The following is an 18,138-nucleotide window of genomic DNA, read 5'->3' as shown; positions in this document are numbered from 1 at the left end:
AAGGACCTAGTCTAGAAATTTGTTTGGGCTAGAGAAGATTATTTTCCAGCAAATCGAAATTTTTGGACCAGGAAGTTAATAATTTTGCACAAGTAACAATAATTCTATTTTTTGGAGGTCCTCCATGGTCCAAAAGTCAAAGTTTGACCCCTCCAACACAGTGAACAAGGAAGGTCGAATTTTTTTGGAGATTTGTGCCAGCTAATCAAGGGATCAAATTTTTTCTTCCAGGATCAAGCCATGGATTGATGCAACTAGCCATTATTTCCACTTGGAGGGGTTTTGTTCTCTCATTTTTTCTATATAAGGAAGCTCCCAAGCTCTTCATTGTAACTTCATCCGTGTTGAAAATTTTTGTACTGAGCTAAGATCTGCTGGAGTTTTTTGCATTAATAAAATGTCTTTGGGGTTTCAATTCAAGGTGTATTCTCGCTTGATGATTCATGGTATGTGTTGAATTTATTTTAATGCTCTAATTGTTTTAATTGAAGATTATTGTTCCATAGCCAGTGGTTGGATTATCTATTAGCACAGGTATCTTGCTTTAGGTACTGGGTTAGAGTAAGCACATTGAACCTAGCAGATCTAGCAGGTATCTCTAGATCTCTAGACTTCTTGTGTGAATCGAGCCCCTCTGGAACTAATAATCTATCTTATGTGTAGAGATCTTCAAATATTCAGCCCTTGGGTGTGACCCAAGTACATGGACTTCAAGGTGATCACATCTTGTTTGAACTCTGAGCTTATCTAACGATTTGTTGTGCAGGGTTTGGGTTGGTACATCAAAATACAAATTATTTCTATCACTTATTTTCAAAATCTATTTGGGCTAAAAAGATTTATTTGCTAACTAGAGCATGATTTTAATTGTGAATAGTGTAAATTTGTAAATAAGTTTGTAAATTTATTTCTAACCCTTGTATATTATTTTTCCACATTTTGTAAAAATAGTTTGGGATTTTTATTTTAGAATTTTCTAGATCTCTTGGCTTGGCTCTATTTATTTAGCTCGCAGGTTCCATTAGCTCAAGAATTCAAAGACAAATATGAAGCAAGAGCTTTGAAAGTAGCTTAGATGGCTAGGTTTTGGGCCTATTTTCACCTAAGGAGGAGCCATCCAACCGAGAGAGGAAGTGCGTTCAGCCAAGGAAGGCTGATCTAGGCCTTTTATGGCATGATCTACAAGACCCAAGTGCTCAAATTGCAATGCCTAGCCTCCAAGAGGACACCGCTAACCCTAGAGGGCTTGTTTACGACTGCGAATGGGTTTGTCTTGAGTATTTATCTTATGGAGTGATTTTGCAGGTGGTTTCTTGGTGGTTGAGGTCATTTTTGGGCTTGAAATTGTCAAAATTTGCTTGCAGGAGGTAGCTGCAAGGGTTTTGAGGCCTCTAGGCCTTAGCCATAGCCCTAAAAGGGTCAATTTACCTTAGCCGTGGCCTTAATCAGGCCTATAAGCCCTAGCTGCAGGCCTAAATAAGCCTTGGAGACTTAGCTACAGGCCTAAAATGAATTTATCTTTGCAAGTGATTTCAAGGGCTAACAATTTGTTTTGCAAGCCTAAAGTGATTTTGGGTAAGGGTTTATAGTGGTTTCTCATTGTATTTTTTTCTCTATTTGTGGACTAATCTTGGTTTTGCAGGCTCATTATATCCTTTGAAGAAGGGTTTCAAGGGCTTGAAGTTCATTTGTTTCACCATCCAAGTCCTTTGAGGCCTAGCCCCTAGCCTTGAGGCTACTTTTAGGCCTGGCCATGAATATTATAGGGCCTAAAATCCCTAACCACATGCTCTAGGTGGGTTGATTCATCATCAATCTTGCTGTTCACACTAACACATTTGAGTTCCAAGTCTTTTCAAGGGCCATTCACCAAGTTTTGGGGCTTGCACTTGCCATTTTTGCTCAACTATCCTAGCCGCAGGCCTAGATTTTCCCTAGTCGTGGGGTTTTGAGAGCATTTCCTTTGGTTTTCAGTGTAGTCGTTGGTGTTTGCAGGTGTTGGAGTTATTGCATTGCTCTTTGAAAGTCAAAGTTAGCCTCTTTGGTTTCTCAACTTGAAGCTGGGCTGCTAGGCCTGAAGGGTTTGATCCTCTCTCCCTTCCTCTCTTTTGTTGACTGTCATAAATAACGAGATCTGAAGACTAATGTAATAGTGGCATAATTAAGTGTTATCTTAAAGAAGCTTAAAAACATCTATAAATAAGCCTAATAACTTTAAGAAGTAACACTCATCACTTAAGGGCTTAATCTCTATTGTGTTTCCTAGCTTTTCATTCAAGATTTGGGACCGTTTTCAATACTAATAGCTTGTTGGCTTGATTTACATGAGTCTGGTACATTTTTAAAGTGATAACGTTGTAAGGATTCATTGGTGAATTAGTTGTGTAAATACTGTATCTTGAGGATAGCCAATTATCTCGTTAACTTGTCTTTTGCATCCTTGCATTGTCATTGTTAAGATAGATAAATTGCCTCTTGCATTTTGCATCATTGCATTGTCATTGTTAAGATAGATAAATTGCCTCTTGCATTTTGCATCATTGCATTGTGTTGTCTAGCATTCACTGTTAATCATTGTTAGCAATCTCCTATTATGCTTGTTAATATTGTGTTTCATTGACTTATGATCTAAGTGATAACTGCTATAAGATTGTTCTTGTGCCTAATTATTAAATCACATTATTATAAGAAGATTTAAGTAAGATTTTATTGACACATTAATAAACTCTAATAAGTTCTTGGATAATTTGAATTGCTAATCTTGTTTCATTGAGATAAACCTCTAATTTCTCTCTAAGTGCTGCATTTATTTGCTTGTATTACTCTTGTCATCTTGTGTTTAAGAAACATCATTGTGAGCACTTTGATTTCATGTAATTTAATCTTGTTATATTGGAGCATTTGTCTATAATCTTGCATCTTCATTCTAAGAAGTGCATTTCTAAAAGTTACCTCCAAGCATAAGCTTGGTTGATAGAAAGATAGGACCACCTTCTTCACACAATTTGTGAAGTCTAGACCATCGTTTGCAGTTAACACAGTGACCTCGCAATTCTTTTGTGGGCAATCCCTTGTAAGAACGGAGGCACTTGGATGGTTTGAACTCCATGGAAGGTATTGTTAATGAGGCCTTAGCCTCCTTCCCTTGGACTTCTTTCTACAACTTATGTTTGAGACTAACTTCAAAAGAATTGAGGAGAAGGATTCACCTAGACTAGGCATATTATTAAAATCTACTAAGAGTTTGCATCTCACATAGATTTAGGTCTTGCATTTTATTTAGGATAGAGTTTGCATCCTGCAGCCATTCAGATGTGTCTTCTTGACTTGTTGGTTCCCAACAAGTTGTTCATCATGTCATCCATAGGGACTACCCCTGTTAGCCTGCATTTAGGAGACAACTTGAATGGTGAGGGCAGGGACCAGAGTGACAACCCTTGCCCTAAGCGTTGTTCCAATTCTGTGTACAATTTGAGCAACAACAAGTCATAAGACCACAAGATGACCAAGTCGGCCCTCCTTGGACAAGTCGGCCTGACCCTCCAAAGTGACACCTATTTGACCCTCCGGGACAGTGTTGGAATTTCTAAGTCTAACTGTTAGAAACCCTTTATGTGCTTTACTGATTTATTCCTACCTACTTGTTCTGTTAATTAACAAGTTATTTACCATGTAAGTACTGGAAATAAATACAAGTACATGCTTAACACATTATAGATCATCAACTGAAGGAAACAGAAACAAGCACACAAGTGACACCGTTGTTTTTGGACTAATGTCCCCTGAAAAACCCAATGTGGGAAAACCAGTGATGCTATCTGAGGGTTTGATTTATGAAGCAGTTTCATAATACAATCTGGGCGCCAAATCTGTCTCACCCAACAAAGAAAAATCTCGGTAGTAGTACCTTTCTACTCGAAAGTAGATATTGGGGTTGAAATCCCAGATAAACACTCCAGCAGCTTCACAACTCCAATCTGCCCCACGAAACCCTAATGTTAGCCTCTAGGGACAATGCCAATGCTTTCTGGTCTAGCATTTGCCCAACGTCACTCTGGCTTGGCCTGCGTCAGCCTCTGGAGGCACTGTGTCAACCCTCTGGCCCTCTGCGTCACCCGCGCTGACCCTTTGAGGCACTGCGCAACTCCTGGCTGCCCCTGCGTGAGCCCTGGCTGGCTCTGCGTGAACCCTTGGCTGGTTCTGCGTCCCTCTCTCCTGCTACTGCGTTGATCCTCCCGGTGTTATCTCTGCCTCTCTGCTTTTGTATTCATTGCCCCTCAGCTGCAACTCTGATCACTCTCTCAACTTTCTCAGTAAACCTAGCCCCAGAAAGTCGAAATCTTGATCTCTTGGTGTGTTCTCCAAGTGACCCTTAAGCTTCCTCTTATACTTTTCTTGTTGACAAATCAACGACAGAGATTAAGTCCCTAATCAATGACTAAGATTAGATCTGGCTTGATCCATGACTTTTGGACCATTCTAACACGGTTTTATATTAATTCACATTAATTAAAAATATTAATTATTTTAATATCTCCCAAACTGTTTAGAATCTGCCCAAACCCTTTCTGGGTATTGGAGATCTCATGTGTCTTAGCCTCTCCACCAATTTTCATAGCTAGAGCACATCCGATGCTACCCTAAATCAACACTCCCTCTTAGCGAGGATTGTGCTCTAGCAATACTCCTTACTGAGTATCACCCTGATCATCCGGCATCGGTCCCTGTGCTGATGCTAGGCCTGCTGCCCATCATCTGCATTGCTGCATCCTGTACTGCTACCCATGGCCCTACCACTGCCACTGCTGCATCCGTACTGCAACTCCCTCTGCATCTGTGTTGTTGCCCATGGCTTTGCCACTGCCACTGCTGCATCTGCACTGCAACCCCTCTCATCATGCTGCATCGTGTTGCCCATAGCACTACCACTACTAATTGCTGCACTGCAACTCAGTCACTGAGAAGTAAGTAACTGATCTCCCAACTCAGACATCTCTGTCAGGCTAGAGACACCCTCGATGCTGAAACTCCCTTTGTCGCTGACAAGTGATCCCTCTCTGACCTTTGTGATGCTGCAACAACTCCATGCATCTCACACCGTTGCACACCTCTCTGTGCCATCCTGCACTGGTGCAACACTCCCGTTCTTCTCGCACTGCTGACTCACGCTGTCTTGAGAATCCTGCACTATAGCTCCCTCTGTCGCTCCATCCGCATCTGTTTCTACTGACATCTGCCAGTACTTCTACTCCTCTTCGGGGCTCTCGTAGCAAGGTCTAATCCAAGAGGTTGGGTACCTCGAGGATCTTGCCCCTCATTGCCTATAGTCCGTCTGACTACAACTCGATGTCTCCCCACTTCTGCTCAAGTGGTGTGTGTGCACTCATGGCACAGTCATCGTCTGTCTCCACTTCCTTCTCTGCCCTTGCTGGCACAACCTTGGTCTCGGAGGCCTCTCCCTTGTTCTTCTTCCTTGGACATTGGGTCGCATAATGACCCAACTCCCCACAGTGGAAGCATTTGACCTTGGAGAGGTCCTTCTTCTTCTGTTTCTCCTACTTTCCCTCAGATGCTAGGGCAGCATCCACCTCCTCCTCCTTCTTGATTCTAATCCCCTTGCTACTGCTTCCCGCCTTGCTTAGCCTTCTGATCTCTTCTTGGCGAAGAGTAGCCCACATTTCCTCCCAATCTGGAAGGGTCGCCTTGCCCAGTATGCTCTGGACAAACGCCTCTCAGTCTTCTGAGACTGCGTTTAGGGCTGTTCTCACCATCAATTCTTGATCCGGCGTGGCCCCTATGGAAGTTAGGTGATCCCGGATCTCCTTCAGTTGATCGAGGAATGGGTCGATCTATTCTCCCTTCTGCATCTGGTATGATTGCAGCTGATTTTCTAGTAACATCCTTCTTTGCACAGAAGTATGCTGGTACAATTTCTTTAGGTTCTCCCACATCTCATTTGCCATTTCCTTTTCGGCAATATGTGGTACTACATGGTCCTTGACCTTGTCAAGAATGATTGTCTTGGCCCTCGCCATTGCCTCCTCGTACTTGTCGTTATCAGCTGGGTCAACTGGGATAGCTATCGTCCTCAAGGCGAAGTGCTTGACACGATTGCTGTCTAGAACGGATAGGATTCTGGGCTTCTAGACTATGAATTTTGAGGCTCCGTTCAGTCTGTCCTAGTCTCTTACCCCGTTCACTGCCATCTCGCTGCTCCTCTACTTCCCTCCTGGAAGTTCTTGGTGTGATTCCCTCTGAGCCTCGATTTCCCTCCTAGAAACCCTTCTGCCAATGTCGAGATGCCCCCACTCCGATAGTTAGTGTAGCGGCACCACTGATCCGGATTTCTCAGCTAGAAATCCTTGGTAGCAACTCCCTCCTCCTTGGCCTTGCCCTGTTAGGTACTGTTTTGACTACAGCGCCCCACCAACTCTACTCTGCAACTTACCCATAGCCTCCTAAACCCCAGCGAACTGAAGGTTAGAGCTCCTAGGCTCTGCGCAATCTCGGCACCGGGAAATCAACTTCCTCAGCCAACTGTGTTAGCCCTCCTAGCCTTTGTGTGGCTCTGCGTGAGCCTGTCTTTGCCTCCCTCAGCCTTTGCGTTGCCTCTTCCTGGCTCAATCTTGATGACGCAGGCAATGTGTCACCCCTTCCCTGCTGCTACTCTGCTAGGAACAACTTCTGTCACTCGGGACAACTGTTTTTTGCTGTTGCTACTCTGGTCGGCTGATGTCCTCAGTTCTCCTGTGATCTACAACCACGCTCTGATACCATGTTGGAATTTCTAAGTCTAACTGTTAGAAACGCTTCATGTACTTTACTGATTTATTCCTGCCTACTTGTTCTGTTAATTAACAAGTTATTTACCATGTAAATATTGGAAATAAATAGGAGTACATGCTCAACACATTATAGATCATCAACTGAAGGAAACAAAAACAAGCACACAAGTGACATCGTTGTTTTTGGACTAATGTCCCTAAAAAACCCCAATGCGGGAAAACCGATGCAGCGATCTGAGGGGTTGATTTATTAAGCTGTTTCAAAATACAATCTGGGTGCCAAATTTGGCTCACCAAATAGAGAAAAATCTCGGCAGTAGTACCTCTCTACTTGGAAGCAGATATTCCGGTTGAAACCCCGGATAAACACTCCGACAACGTCATAGCTCCAGTATGCCCCACGAAACCCTAGCGTCAGCCTCTAGGGACAACGTCAGCCCTTTCTGGCCCAACATTTGCCCAACGTCACTCTGGCTTGGCCTGCGTTAGCCTCTAAGGGCACTGCATCAGCCCTTTGGCCCTCTGCGTCACCCACGCTGGTTCTCTCAGGCACTGTGCAGCTCCTGGCTGCCTCTGCGTGAGCCTTGGCTAGCTCTACGTGAACCCTAGGCTAGTTTTGCGTCCCTCTCTCCAGCTACTGTGCTGATCCTGTCGGTGCTATCTCTGCCTCTCTGCTTCTGTATTCACTGCCCCTCGGTTGCAACTCAGATCACTCTCTCAACTTTCTCAGTAAACCCAGCCCCAGAAAGTTGAAATCTTGATCTCTTGGTGTGTTCTCCAAGTGACCCTCAAGCCTCCTCTTATACTTTTCTCGTTGACAAATCAACAACTGAGATTAAGTCCCTAATCAACGGCTAAGATCAGATTTGGCTTGATCCATGACTTTTGGACCATTCTAACACAGTTTTATATTAATTTACATTAATATTTTATTTTCCCTATGTTTAGATTTAGGTACTCCATTAAAAATATTAATTATTTTAATACCTCCCAAACTGTTTAGAATTTGCCCAAACCCTTTCTGGGTATTGGAGATCTCATGTGCCTTAGCTTCTCCACCAATTTTCATGGCTAGAGCACACCCGACGCCACCCCAAATCGATAGACAACTATATATAAGAGACTGTTTGACCTCTTGGAAAACTCACTAACTCAACACACAAGAATCATTTCTGAAGCTAGAGAAGAAGAAGAAGTTGAGTCAAAGGATAGAGAAGATGAAGTCAAAATAAGAAGAATATTCCCCTCATTGATTGAATCTTTGACTACTGCAGTTCGCACTTGTGAGAGGTTTGCTTTTCTATGGGAAAAAGGCTAAAATTTTTGAGCTAAGCACAGGCTGAAATTTCGCCCTAGTTGTAGGTCTTAAATTCTGAAGTTTGACCAGATTTGGAGCAGTTTGACCAACATTGACTTTGATTTTTGGAGGTGATCTGGAGGAGGGTTTGACTTGGTATCTTGGTGGCAGTTTGGTCTTGGTCTTGGCTTGGATATCTCTCATTTTGATTGGATTCTATAAGGAAAAGATTGTTGGGATTTCCCTTTGTGGGTTTTGCCTTGGCTACTAGCCTAATTTCTGGTGTTGCTTATCTCTTTGTGATCTCTATCTTTCTTGAATGATTGAACAAACGTATAATTGCTTGATGAAGAAGACATAAGAAGATATCTAATATTCACAAGTAATTATCAATAAGGAATTAAGTGACTAGATTACATTGCACTTGGCTTCTCAACATGGTATCAGAGATAAGGTGAAGGAAGGAACCTTGAAGATCAATTTGTTAGCATACTTGATTGAAGACACCCTTGTAGCAACTCTCTCTCTCAGTCCCAAGTAAGTACTCTTCTATTATCTATGTCTAATACTTCCAATCAAATGACATCTATCTGCAAGGAAGGCAACAAGCTTGAAGGAGCATCCAATTTCAAAGCTTGGAAGAAGAGGATTGATCTAGTCCTTATAGAAAATGAAGTCATGCAATTTGTTGAAGGCAATGTTCCACTACTAGATAAAAACAATGCTCAAGAAGTGGCCAAATATAATAAGGGTGAAATAAGAGCACAAAGGATTCTCTTTGAATCCATCAAATACCATCTCATTTCTTTTGTTTCAGATTTGTCTACATCCAAGGAAGTTTATGACACTTTGGTGAAATTATACTCCATCAACACAACTGGTCATAAGATATCTTTGAGGAATCAACTTTATGGAACAAGGATGGCAAAAGATGATAATGTGGCTTCATATTTTATGAAGATATCAAAAATCAAAGATCAACTTCAAGGGCTTGGTGAAACTATATCTGACTCTGAATTGATCACCTCTGTAATCAATGCTTTACCTGAAACTTGGGATGGTTTTGCTGGAGGCATTTATGCTAGAAAGGAAACTCCTACTTTTGAAGAATTATGGGATACTTGTATTCTAGAGGAATCAAGATTGAAGGCTAAAAGCAATACTCAACCTAATAATGAAGATTCTCAAGTTTTTGCAGCTAGATCAAGAAGGAAGTTTGGAAATAAGAAATTTGGATCTCAAAACAAAAATGCTGGTAACAAATCTCAAGGAAATAAAGATATGTCTAAAGTTCAATGTTATGGATGTCATGAATATGGACATTACGAGAGAGATTGACCGAGGAACCCTAAGAACAATAAGAGGAAGGAAATATATGAAGCATCAACAATTGAAGATGAAGAAGCTCTGAAGAAACCCAAGGACGAAAATAACAAGGATCTTTACTATTAAAGTTAATGAAGAATATGGCAGGTGTACATAGCTCTACAATCTACTTTTGTACTAGGTTTGCAGTAAAGTTTGATTTCTATTTCTTGTTTAGAAGATAACAGATAAAATAATATTTATTGATGGCAAGACAATTATATGACCTATGGGGGATAACATAGAAGACTATCGGGATTTGTAAAGGAAAATTGTATAAACTTGTAAGTCTTTTTCAAGAAGATTGAAATTAAGAGGGAGCTCATAGTCATCTACAATGTAGTAGTTGAAAGAAAGAATCAATTCATTGAAGTATGTTCCAAAGTTCTTATGAAGAGAAGCCTCCTTGACCGATGTCTACATAGAATCCTTCACAGAACTCTAGAAGAAACATTTAATTGCAAGAACAAAGATGTTTACACATAATGTAGAGAGACTTGTGTCTCCAATTCCAAAGTTCTTATGAAGAGAAGCCTCCTTGACCATTGTCTACATAGAATCCTTCATAGAACTCTAGAAGAAACATTCAGTTGCAAGACCAAATATGTTCCCACATAGTGTAGAAAGACTTGTATCTCCAAAATTTCATCATGAAGATCCAAAGGAAGCCAACATTTTTCTCTAAGAAGTAAGGACTACATGATGGCAGCCAAAGACCTTGGTATATAGAAGAATAAAACAAAGAAAGAGTTAAGAAGTCTATTAGTGATATATTTGTTTTTGAAAGTCAATATCTAGCTTGTAGCATGATAAGGATTCCTCTAGCCAGAAAGAATTAACATGCACTTCATGTTAGGTGGAGTATGTGCCTCGAAGAGACAGTTGTGTGGTGTCCTATTGAATGCCTCCTAACATTGTGCTCTAATCTAGCTGAGGGATAGAGATTACTTGTCAAGGCATTGGTAATTTGACAAAGCTGGTCATGGTGATGTTTATAACGATGCTTATCAATCTAGATCCTTTCTTATAAGATTATTTCAACTTGAGATTATCTCGATGAGTCATTATGAATACCTCCCTAGTTAAGAGGGAGTGTTGAAATTGTAACTAGGTTTGGTCTTCATAATGTATATTTATCATTTATATATTTATTATATTTTTGTCAAGCATGTTCTTCATGCTACAGTCAAAAGAAATTTATTTTGAGTCAAAGGAAAAATTATGAGTCATGTCCCATTTGGAAATTTAAAAGAAAGAAAATTTGTATTTTTATTTTGAGTCATAAGACCACAAAATGAACAAGTTGGCCCTCCTTGGAGAAGTTGTCTTGGCTCTTCAAAGTGACACCTATTCAACCCTCCTAGACAACTATATATAAGAGACAATTCAACCTCCTGAAAAGCTCATTAACTCAACACAAGAATCATTTTTGAACCTAGTGAAGAAGAAGAAGAAGCCAAGTCAAAGGAGAGAGAAGACGAAGTCAAAACAAGAAGAATATTCCCCTTGTTGACCGAATCTTTGACTACAGTTCACATGTGTGAGAGGTCTATTTTTCTTTGAAAGAAGGCTAAAATTTCTGAGGTAACCACAGGCCGAAATTTGGTCCTAGTCGCAGGTTTGAAATTTTGAAGTTTGACCAGATTTGGCACAGTTTGACCAATGTTGACTTTGACTTTTGGAGGTGACTTGGAGGAGGGTTTGACTTGGTATCTTGGTGGCAGTTTGGTCTTGGTCTTGGCTTGGATATCTCTCATTTTGATCTGATTCTATAAGGAAAGGATTGTTGGGTTTTCCCCTTGTGGGTTTTGCCCTAGCTACTAGCCTAATTTCTGGTGTCTCTTGTCTCATTGTGATCTCTATATTTCTTGAATGATTGAACAAACGTATAATTGCTTGATGAAGAAGACATGAGAAGTAATAAGAAGATATCTATTATTCACAAGTAATTATGAAGAAGAGGAATTAAGTGACTAGCTACATTGCACTTGGTTTTTCAACAACAAGCTCTCACAACTCTGTTGGAATCTCTCCAAATGAATGTGTCTTCATCCTGTCCCTGAGGCTCCTTTTATAATTTCAAATTGAGCAAAATCCCTAGACTTTAATCTCTAAAGTGATAGATGGCTAGGATTAAATCCTAACCCATTTAGTTCAATGGTTGAATTAGATCTAAGTCAATTGAATAATTAAATATTCATCCTTAGAAATATGCTTAATTATCCAACATTAATGAATTAAATTAATTAATGTGCTTTTCTTAAGTTAGACTTATGAAAGAAATCACATTGGTTGTTTCTTTCAAACCCCCACCTAAAGGAGACTTCTCCAACATGCAAGACACTATCCTATGCAAAAGACCTTCTAAAGCTACAAAATCAACACGTGGAAGGCTTCTTTAGCATCGATACCAGGTTCTATGACATTTCTCTGACTCTTTTTCATTGGCTATTGACAACCTCGCTAGGATATGATTAGCTTCCTTTGCAGTGACCTGGTCCTTGCCTTATATTGACATTTCCAACTTTTCATACCTCCTCGCTTTTGTTTCTAGGGTACTCTGAATACCTTCCCATTTCTCCTTATACTTAGTACCATTCAATTAACTACTTGACGATGTCACCTCCTCCTCATCAATCTTGTTAGTTTGATATTTTTTCCCCACATCCTTCCATGGAAGCTTTGTACTTTTTCTCAAAATGCCTAATGAATTGACATCTACAACATCAGAAGGGAATACTGGTATCATCTAATTTATGAATATGGCATTTATCCTCCACCAACCCATTTAGTAGATCTAGCTCCACTAGATTACAAGCATCAATTCATTTCAAAATATTCGGCTTTTAAAAGGGTTCCATTACAATTCCTAATAGCCTTAAGTGCTTCAATTGACTATAGCTCTAGTGCAAGACTTGACAACTTGACCCGTACTAGTTGTTTATATATTTTCTCTGATCTTGGGTCAAACTATGAAGAACATTTGTTTAGAATTGAAGAAATTGTTCTCGAAAACCATCTTGCTTGAATAATATTCACCACATCCTCCTTTAACTAGTGTATGAAAGCGAGACATATAGCCTATGAAAAGGTTCTAGTGGCTTTCCATCCAACTAGTTAGAATCTTGTATGAGATGAACTTACTATAGAATAATCACGTGAGAGTCTTGATAGACATTTCCACCACCTTATCCATTGTAACATCCTCCACCAATGCTAGTTTGGACCTCACTTTCACTGTTTCACACGCTTCCTCCATCACCTTTTTAACTCTACTCAAGGGCCTTTATCTTGAGGCATTGATTGATTCTCACCACCTTTGCATGAGCCTAACAAATCTTTAGAAACTGATAGAGCCCTTTTCCCAAAAAACTCACCATCCTTTGCTAACAAACAAACCTTAATGCTTTGCACCATGCCAGTGTGCTGAGGGAGAATACTCATGCTAAAGTCATTCAAAATGTTTCCAACATTGAGAGTAGTTCGTTGGTTCATCGAATGAGATTTGTACCCCTTGTTTAATGAAAATCGTCCACCCTATACTCCATGGAGTGGCTTTGTGGCATGGCTTATCCTTATGACAGACCTTTAGGGTCCTCTTGGGACTCCACCCTAGGTAGGTTGGCCATTTTAGCCAAAGATGAGCCTCTAGATTTGGCACCAAGCTCAATTTGGAGACCAAATCTAGGCCTATAACCATTGATAGGACCCTTCTTACATCCATTAGAGAAAACTGAGATACCTTCAGTTGGATCTCTAGAATAATCCACGTTCTCCTCCTCCAGCCCTAGGTTATGAAAACCCTAATTCTCCATGCTTTTTTTTGCCTCCATCTCTTCTATTGATAAACCTAAATTTTATCTCTTCTACTAAGCTACTTGTTGACTCCAACCGACAAATACTAATACTAGCAACGAGTAACTTTAAGTTATTTTCATGAATATATTGTGCCTTTGTAAAACCTGACATAATCTTTGTATCTGATTATAGCCGATGTGTAGCACTTAGTAATTCACACATTGAGTATAACTTTTTCTAACTCTGAATGTGTCATTTTCAGCTGGAAATTTCATGACTGAATCATTAGAACTTTTAAATTGGAACTTAAAATTTTGCAATTTGTGGTCTAAGAAAGTGAACTTTCTATACTATCCTTTGCATTTCAAGTAAGATATAACATAGGTTGTAAGATATTATGATATCTCGGCATAATATCTAAAGTTTGCTGGACTAATTCACAGCTTTGCTCTGCAAAGATAAGTGATACTTAGATATCGAACTTAGCCATAGGAGTTTTCCATTAAAGAGAAACTAGTCAAATTGAATCACGTGGCACTAAACCATGTTAATATGTTACCCTAGTCATGTTGGAAGAAACTATGACATTTTAAGGACGTGATGAATCAGATGTTCAAAATCTATAGGAGATCAGTTATCAGATTAAAAAACTATAATAAATTGTAGTGCTATTTTTTTTTTTTTAATGTTCATATTCATATGGATATTGGCAGGACAGTTAGGACAAACATAAGATTTTATTTGTGAATAGTACAGTATTTTAGATAGTGTAGCAGGTGAAGGTACACAGAGGAAGCACATATTTTTAGATCTCAACTTGTAATGCTTTTGTAAAATATTCTTTTATTAATATAATTATTCAACTATGAGCCAAATTAGCTCGAGCTAATTATGATCTGCATCATCGAGGTTTTCATAAGATTCAACGGGTTTGTGTTTATAGATTATGCATTATGGCTTTACAATAATTTTTTTTGATGCATATCAGTTTAGTCATATCCAATGACACATCCATAGCTTAAGATAATGGAAAAACTGGAAACTTTAAAAATTCATTTTTGTCAATTGTGTTTGTAATTAATATCAGGTGATAGTTTAATCCGTCCTCACATAGTTTATTGGTTGCTGCAGAGAGGAAATGACGTGCCACATTCTCCAGTTGCATATGCATATTTAATTGTGGAACATGATTTGGCGACACTATTCATTGATAACTCGAAGATCACTCCTGAAGTCATGGTTCATTTTACAAGCTCTAATGTTGTAGTGAAGCCTTACGAGACTATTCTTTCACACATAACCAGGTATTGCGGCTAAAGTGCCTTACTACTACTATGTTATTATTGGCAAGCGTGCATTTACAAGATTGACACAACCTTGACGAGAATGATGTCACAATGAAGTCTTATGAAACCCTTCTTTCATGAAAAGCCAAATATTTCATCTAAAGTACCTTACTTCTATGTTATTATTGGAAAGTGTTCATTGGCAAATGGCCTTGTATGATATTGTTTATTTTCGGGTCTTGAGGGCACGAGGAGAGTGCCACATATGGAGAGGGAGCTATATGTTGGATTTTTGTAGCTATGGTTGGTTTTCATATTGTATAATTTAGTTCTTCAAATATATGTATTGATAAATTTCAAGACATGTTCTTCATGTCTTTTTCAGAAGAAAGAATTTCAATTTTTAATTTCAAATATTTTGAAATTAAAGAAGTCAAGTTGGCCTCCACTTGGTCAAATTGGCCCAGCGCTATTATGGCACCCATTCGGCCTTCTAATAAAGATATATATATATATATATATATATATATATATATATGTCATTCTGATTCCTTTCCTTTGTGAAAATTCCTTAAACCAGAATCCTTACTGCTGCAACTGATGATATTTCTCCTACTTGTTATATTTACATGAACAAGTTATTTGCAGTTTCCTTCGGCAAACATCGAAATACATACACTGCAACCTACATCAATTAAAATAATATGCCAAAACAAGAAATTGAACAATAGAGAAAGATACACACAAATGACATAGTTGTTTTTGGACAAATGTCCCCAGAAAAACCCAATGCGGGAAAACCGGTGCAACAACTCTAAAAGTTTTTATTATTATGTAGTAGTTTTCTGAATACAACTCTGGATGCCCTCCCGACAATCCAATTATAGAGAAATACAATCGACAGAGGAAATTTGTGAGATTACCTCACTCTACTTGGCAAGTCCCGACTGATTCGCCAACTGAACCAACGTGTCCCCGACTATTTCTGCGCTGCCCCTGCATGGGCCCTGCATCAGCCTCTAAGGCTCTGCATCAGCTTTGCGCTGGGTCGATTTGCTCTCTCGGAGCTCTGACGTCAACCCCGCTGGCTTTTAGACGTCAACCGTCCTGGCTCAAACGTCAAACCCCAGCGAATTTTCAGACTTATACTTGGGAAGACTGCGCTGCTTGTGCGTGAACCCTTCTGGCTTAGCGTCAACCCCTCCTGGGTCTTGTGCAGCCTCCTTCTGGTGTCTCTCTGCCTTTCTACTGCGTATCTTGGCTTAGGAGAGGACTCTCCAACCAAACTATCCCTGCCCCTCACTGCAAAAGCTCACTATCGAAATTCTCCCGACAGCTGCTCTACTTCAGAAAATTGAACTTCTGAACTCACTTTGTGTGTCTTTTCAAATGACCCTCAAGCTTTCTTAAATAATCCCCTCATTGACATTCAACGACCTAGATTAGAAGCTAATCAATGGCTAAGATCATTTTTTCTTGATCCTCGTCTTCTTCTAGAAGTTACACCCATAGTTAGATTAATACCATTAATTATTTTATTTTCTTAAGTTTATACTTAGGGTCCATTAAAAATAATTAATTATTTTAATAAAATTGTCTCTGGGGGGGATTTCCCAAAACGCTTTCTGGGTTCTTTGGAATACATGTTCTCAAGGCTCCCTGCAAAATTTGAGACTTAGAGCACATCCGATGCTACTAGAAATCAACATCCTTGACACCATTTGACCTCAAGCAATTACATCTTCTGATCTGAGCGAAGGATAAGCAAAACAAGAAGGAAGAAGACAAGAAGAAGCATTTCTCTCTCCAAGTTTGACCTCACACATGTGACATTCTCTCTCTGTTGACTTCGCACGTGTGACGAATTTCTGGGCATATCTAGCAGCAGGTCTGAGTTTTTTGAGTTTAGGAGGAGGTCAAAATTCGACCCTAGTAGAGTAGAAAAGGCTGAGACTTGATTTGAAGACACTTTGACTAGGTTTGACTAGGGATCTCTTGTTGGTTTGTTTGACTTCATTTTGACTAGGAAAGATCAGTTGTATCTCTTGTTGAATTGAAAGATTTCTCTAAGGAAAAGGTTGCTGGGTTTTTCCCCCAAGTGGGTTTTCCCATGGTAAAATTATGTGTCTCATGTGTTTGGCTGTCTCTTTATGATCCTACTGTCATTTATTGTTTCTTTTGTTGAGATCTTTTGTGTAATTGCTTTATGATGAATGTGAACACAAGAAAAATTAACTTAAGAAATCATAAGTAGCTATCAGATTAGAAGACCTTTGAAAAGTCAACATGGTAATGGAGCGTGGGTTATGTTGAAGAAAGTGTAACTAGGTTCGATATTTACAGATGTAATTTTGATCTTTGTATTTGTCAAGGAAAATAAATATTATTTTTGTAAATTATAAGAATGAGTTTCTTGCTCATTCCATAGCTCTAGGAAAGTCAAAGAGTCAAAGACACGTGTAAAGATCTCTTCTTAGCATATATGTAATGTATATGAATCTACCTAGTGACTAGATTAGCCCTCCAAGACCAAGCACAATCCTCCAAGACAAGCACAAAGAAGTCTGCCTGCAAAACGATGGAGAAAACAGTTAAAGTGAGCCTCAAAATGAATATTAACATGAAGTCAGCTCACATATGAAGGCACATCTTTTTGGTGGACATGGTGGCTCAAATACAGGGGCAAACCACTATATATACCTAGTCAGTGTCTGCGCAGAAAAGAAGAAACATGATCTCGGATATAACTGAAATTGTGGGTGAAGTTTAGGGTACAATATTTCGTATAAGGTACAGGGTTACAGTATTTCGAATAAGTACAAAAGTACAATATTTCAGATGGGGGCGGTGAACAAAATGTCTTTGCAATTTTGGGTGTAATCATGGCGCAAGAAATTACAGTCATAAGGAATTCGATCAAGCATATCTGTGTCTCAGCCTCGTCACAGTATTAATGATCACTGTCTCAACATAATTGTGATCCCACAATAAGATACTCTCAGCATACTATACACAGTCATAATGGAAACCATGGTCTCGATTATAATCCTAGTGAAGACAAGGTCACAATGCAGATCTCAGTGCATTGATAAAGACATGTTATCAAAGTCATGATGAAGACAAGTTAGAGACCTCGTTGACATAGTGATAACCTCAGTAGAAGTGCAGTTATGATCTTGAGGGAGGCAAAACTATGATGAAACAGTCATGATCTCGGTGGATCTAAGAGAAACTCTCATTCATATGGAGATCTCGTGAAGACCTCAGTGAAGTTACAACAATGATGTTGCACCAGTAATGAATATCTCAGTGGTGTAGTAGTAATGGCCTCAGTGGTGCAGCGATGATGATGATCTCAGCAGTGACAAAGAAGATGATTGGTGTCTTGGTCTTGGAGTGGCGTAGAAGGTCAAGTGTCATGGTCTTGGTATTCATCAATTGGAATCTCTATAAGAAGAATTATGTGCAGGTTTTCCTCTCCAAGAGGGAGAGGTTTTGGCCCTAGTAGAATGCCAACATCTTGTGTTCTTGTCTCTTTGCTTTTGGTAGCTATTTGATGAAATAAGAAACACACACTCTAATAATGTCAAAGAGAAGATTGTGCTAA

General features: G+C 39.4%; 1 protein-coding gene across 2 annotated transcripts in view; it reads left to right on the top strand.

The window, feature by feature from the left end:
• The window catches only part of LOC149153984 (Metallopeptidase M24 family protein), a 512,523-nt gene that overhangs the window by 140,316 nt on the left and 354,069 nt on the right, over positions 1–18,138 (top strand). For both annotated transcript variants that reach the window (XM_089437961.1, XM_089437962.1), the window contains exon 5: positions 14,377–14,549. In XM_089437961.1, the coding sequence (XP_089294087.1) occupies positions 14,377–14,549 (173 nt within the window). The remainder of the gene's footprint in view (positions 1–14,376; positions 14,550–18,138) is intronic.

The sequence above is a fragment of the Pinus tabuliformis genome, chromosome 9 (assembly GCF_031772625.1).
Source record: "Pinus tabuliformis cultivar Carrire ecotype Pingquan chromosome 9, CPIR1, whole genome shotgun sequence".
In the NCBI taxonomy this organism is placed as follows: Eukaryota; Viridiplantae; Streptophyta; class Pinopsida; order Pinales; family Pinaceae; genus Pinus; species Pinus tabuliformis.
Note: the sequence above shows the minus strand (reverse complement) of the source record. Positions and strands in the feature narration are given on the sequence as shown.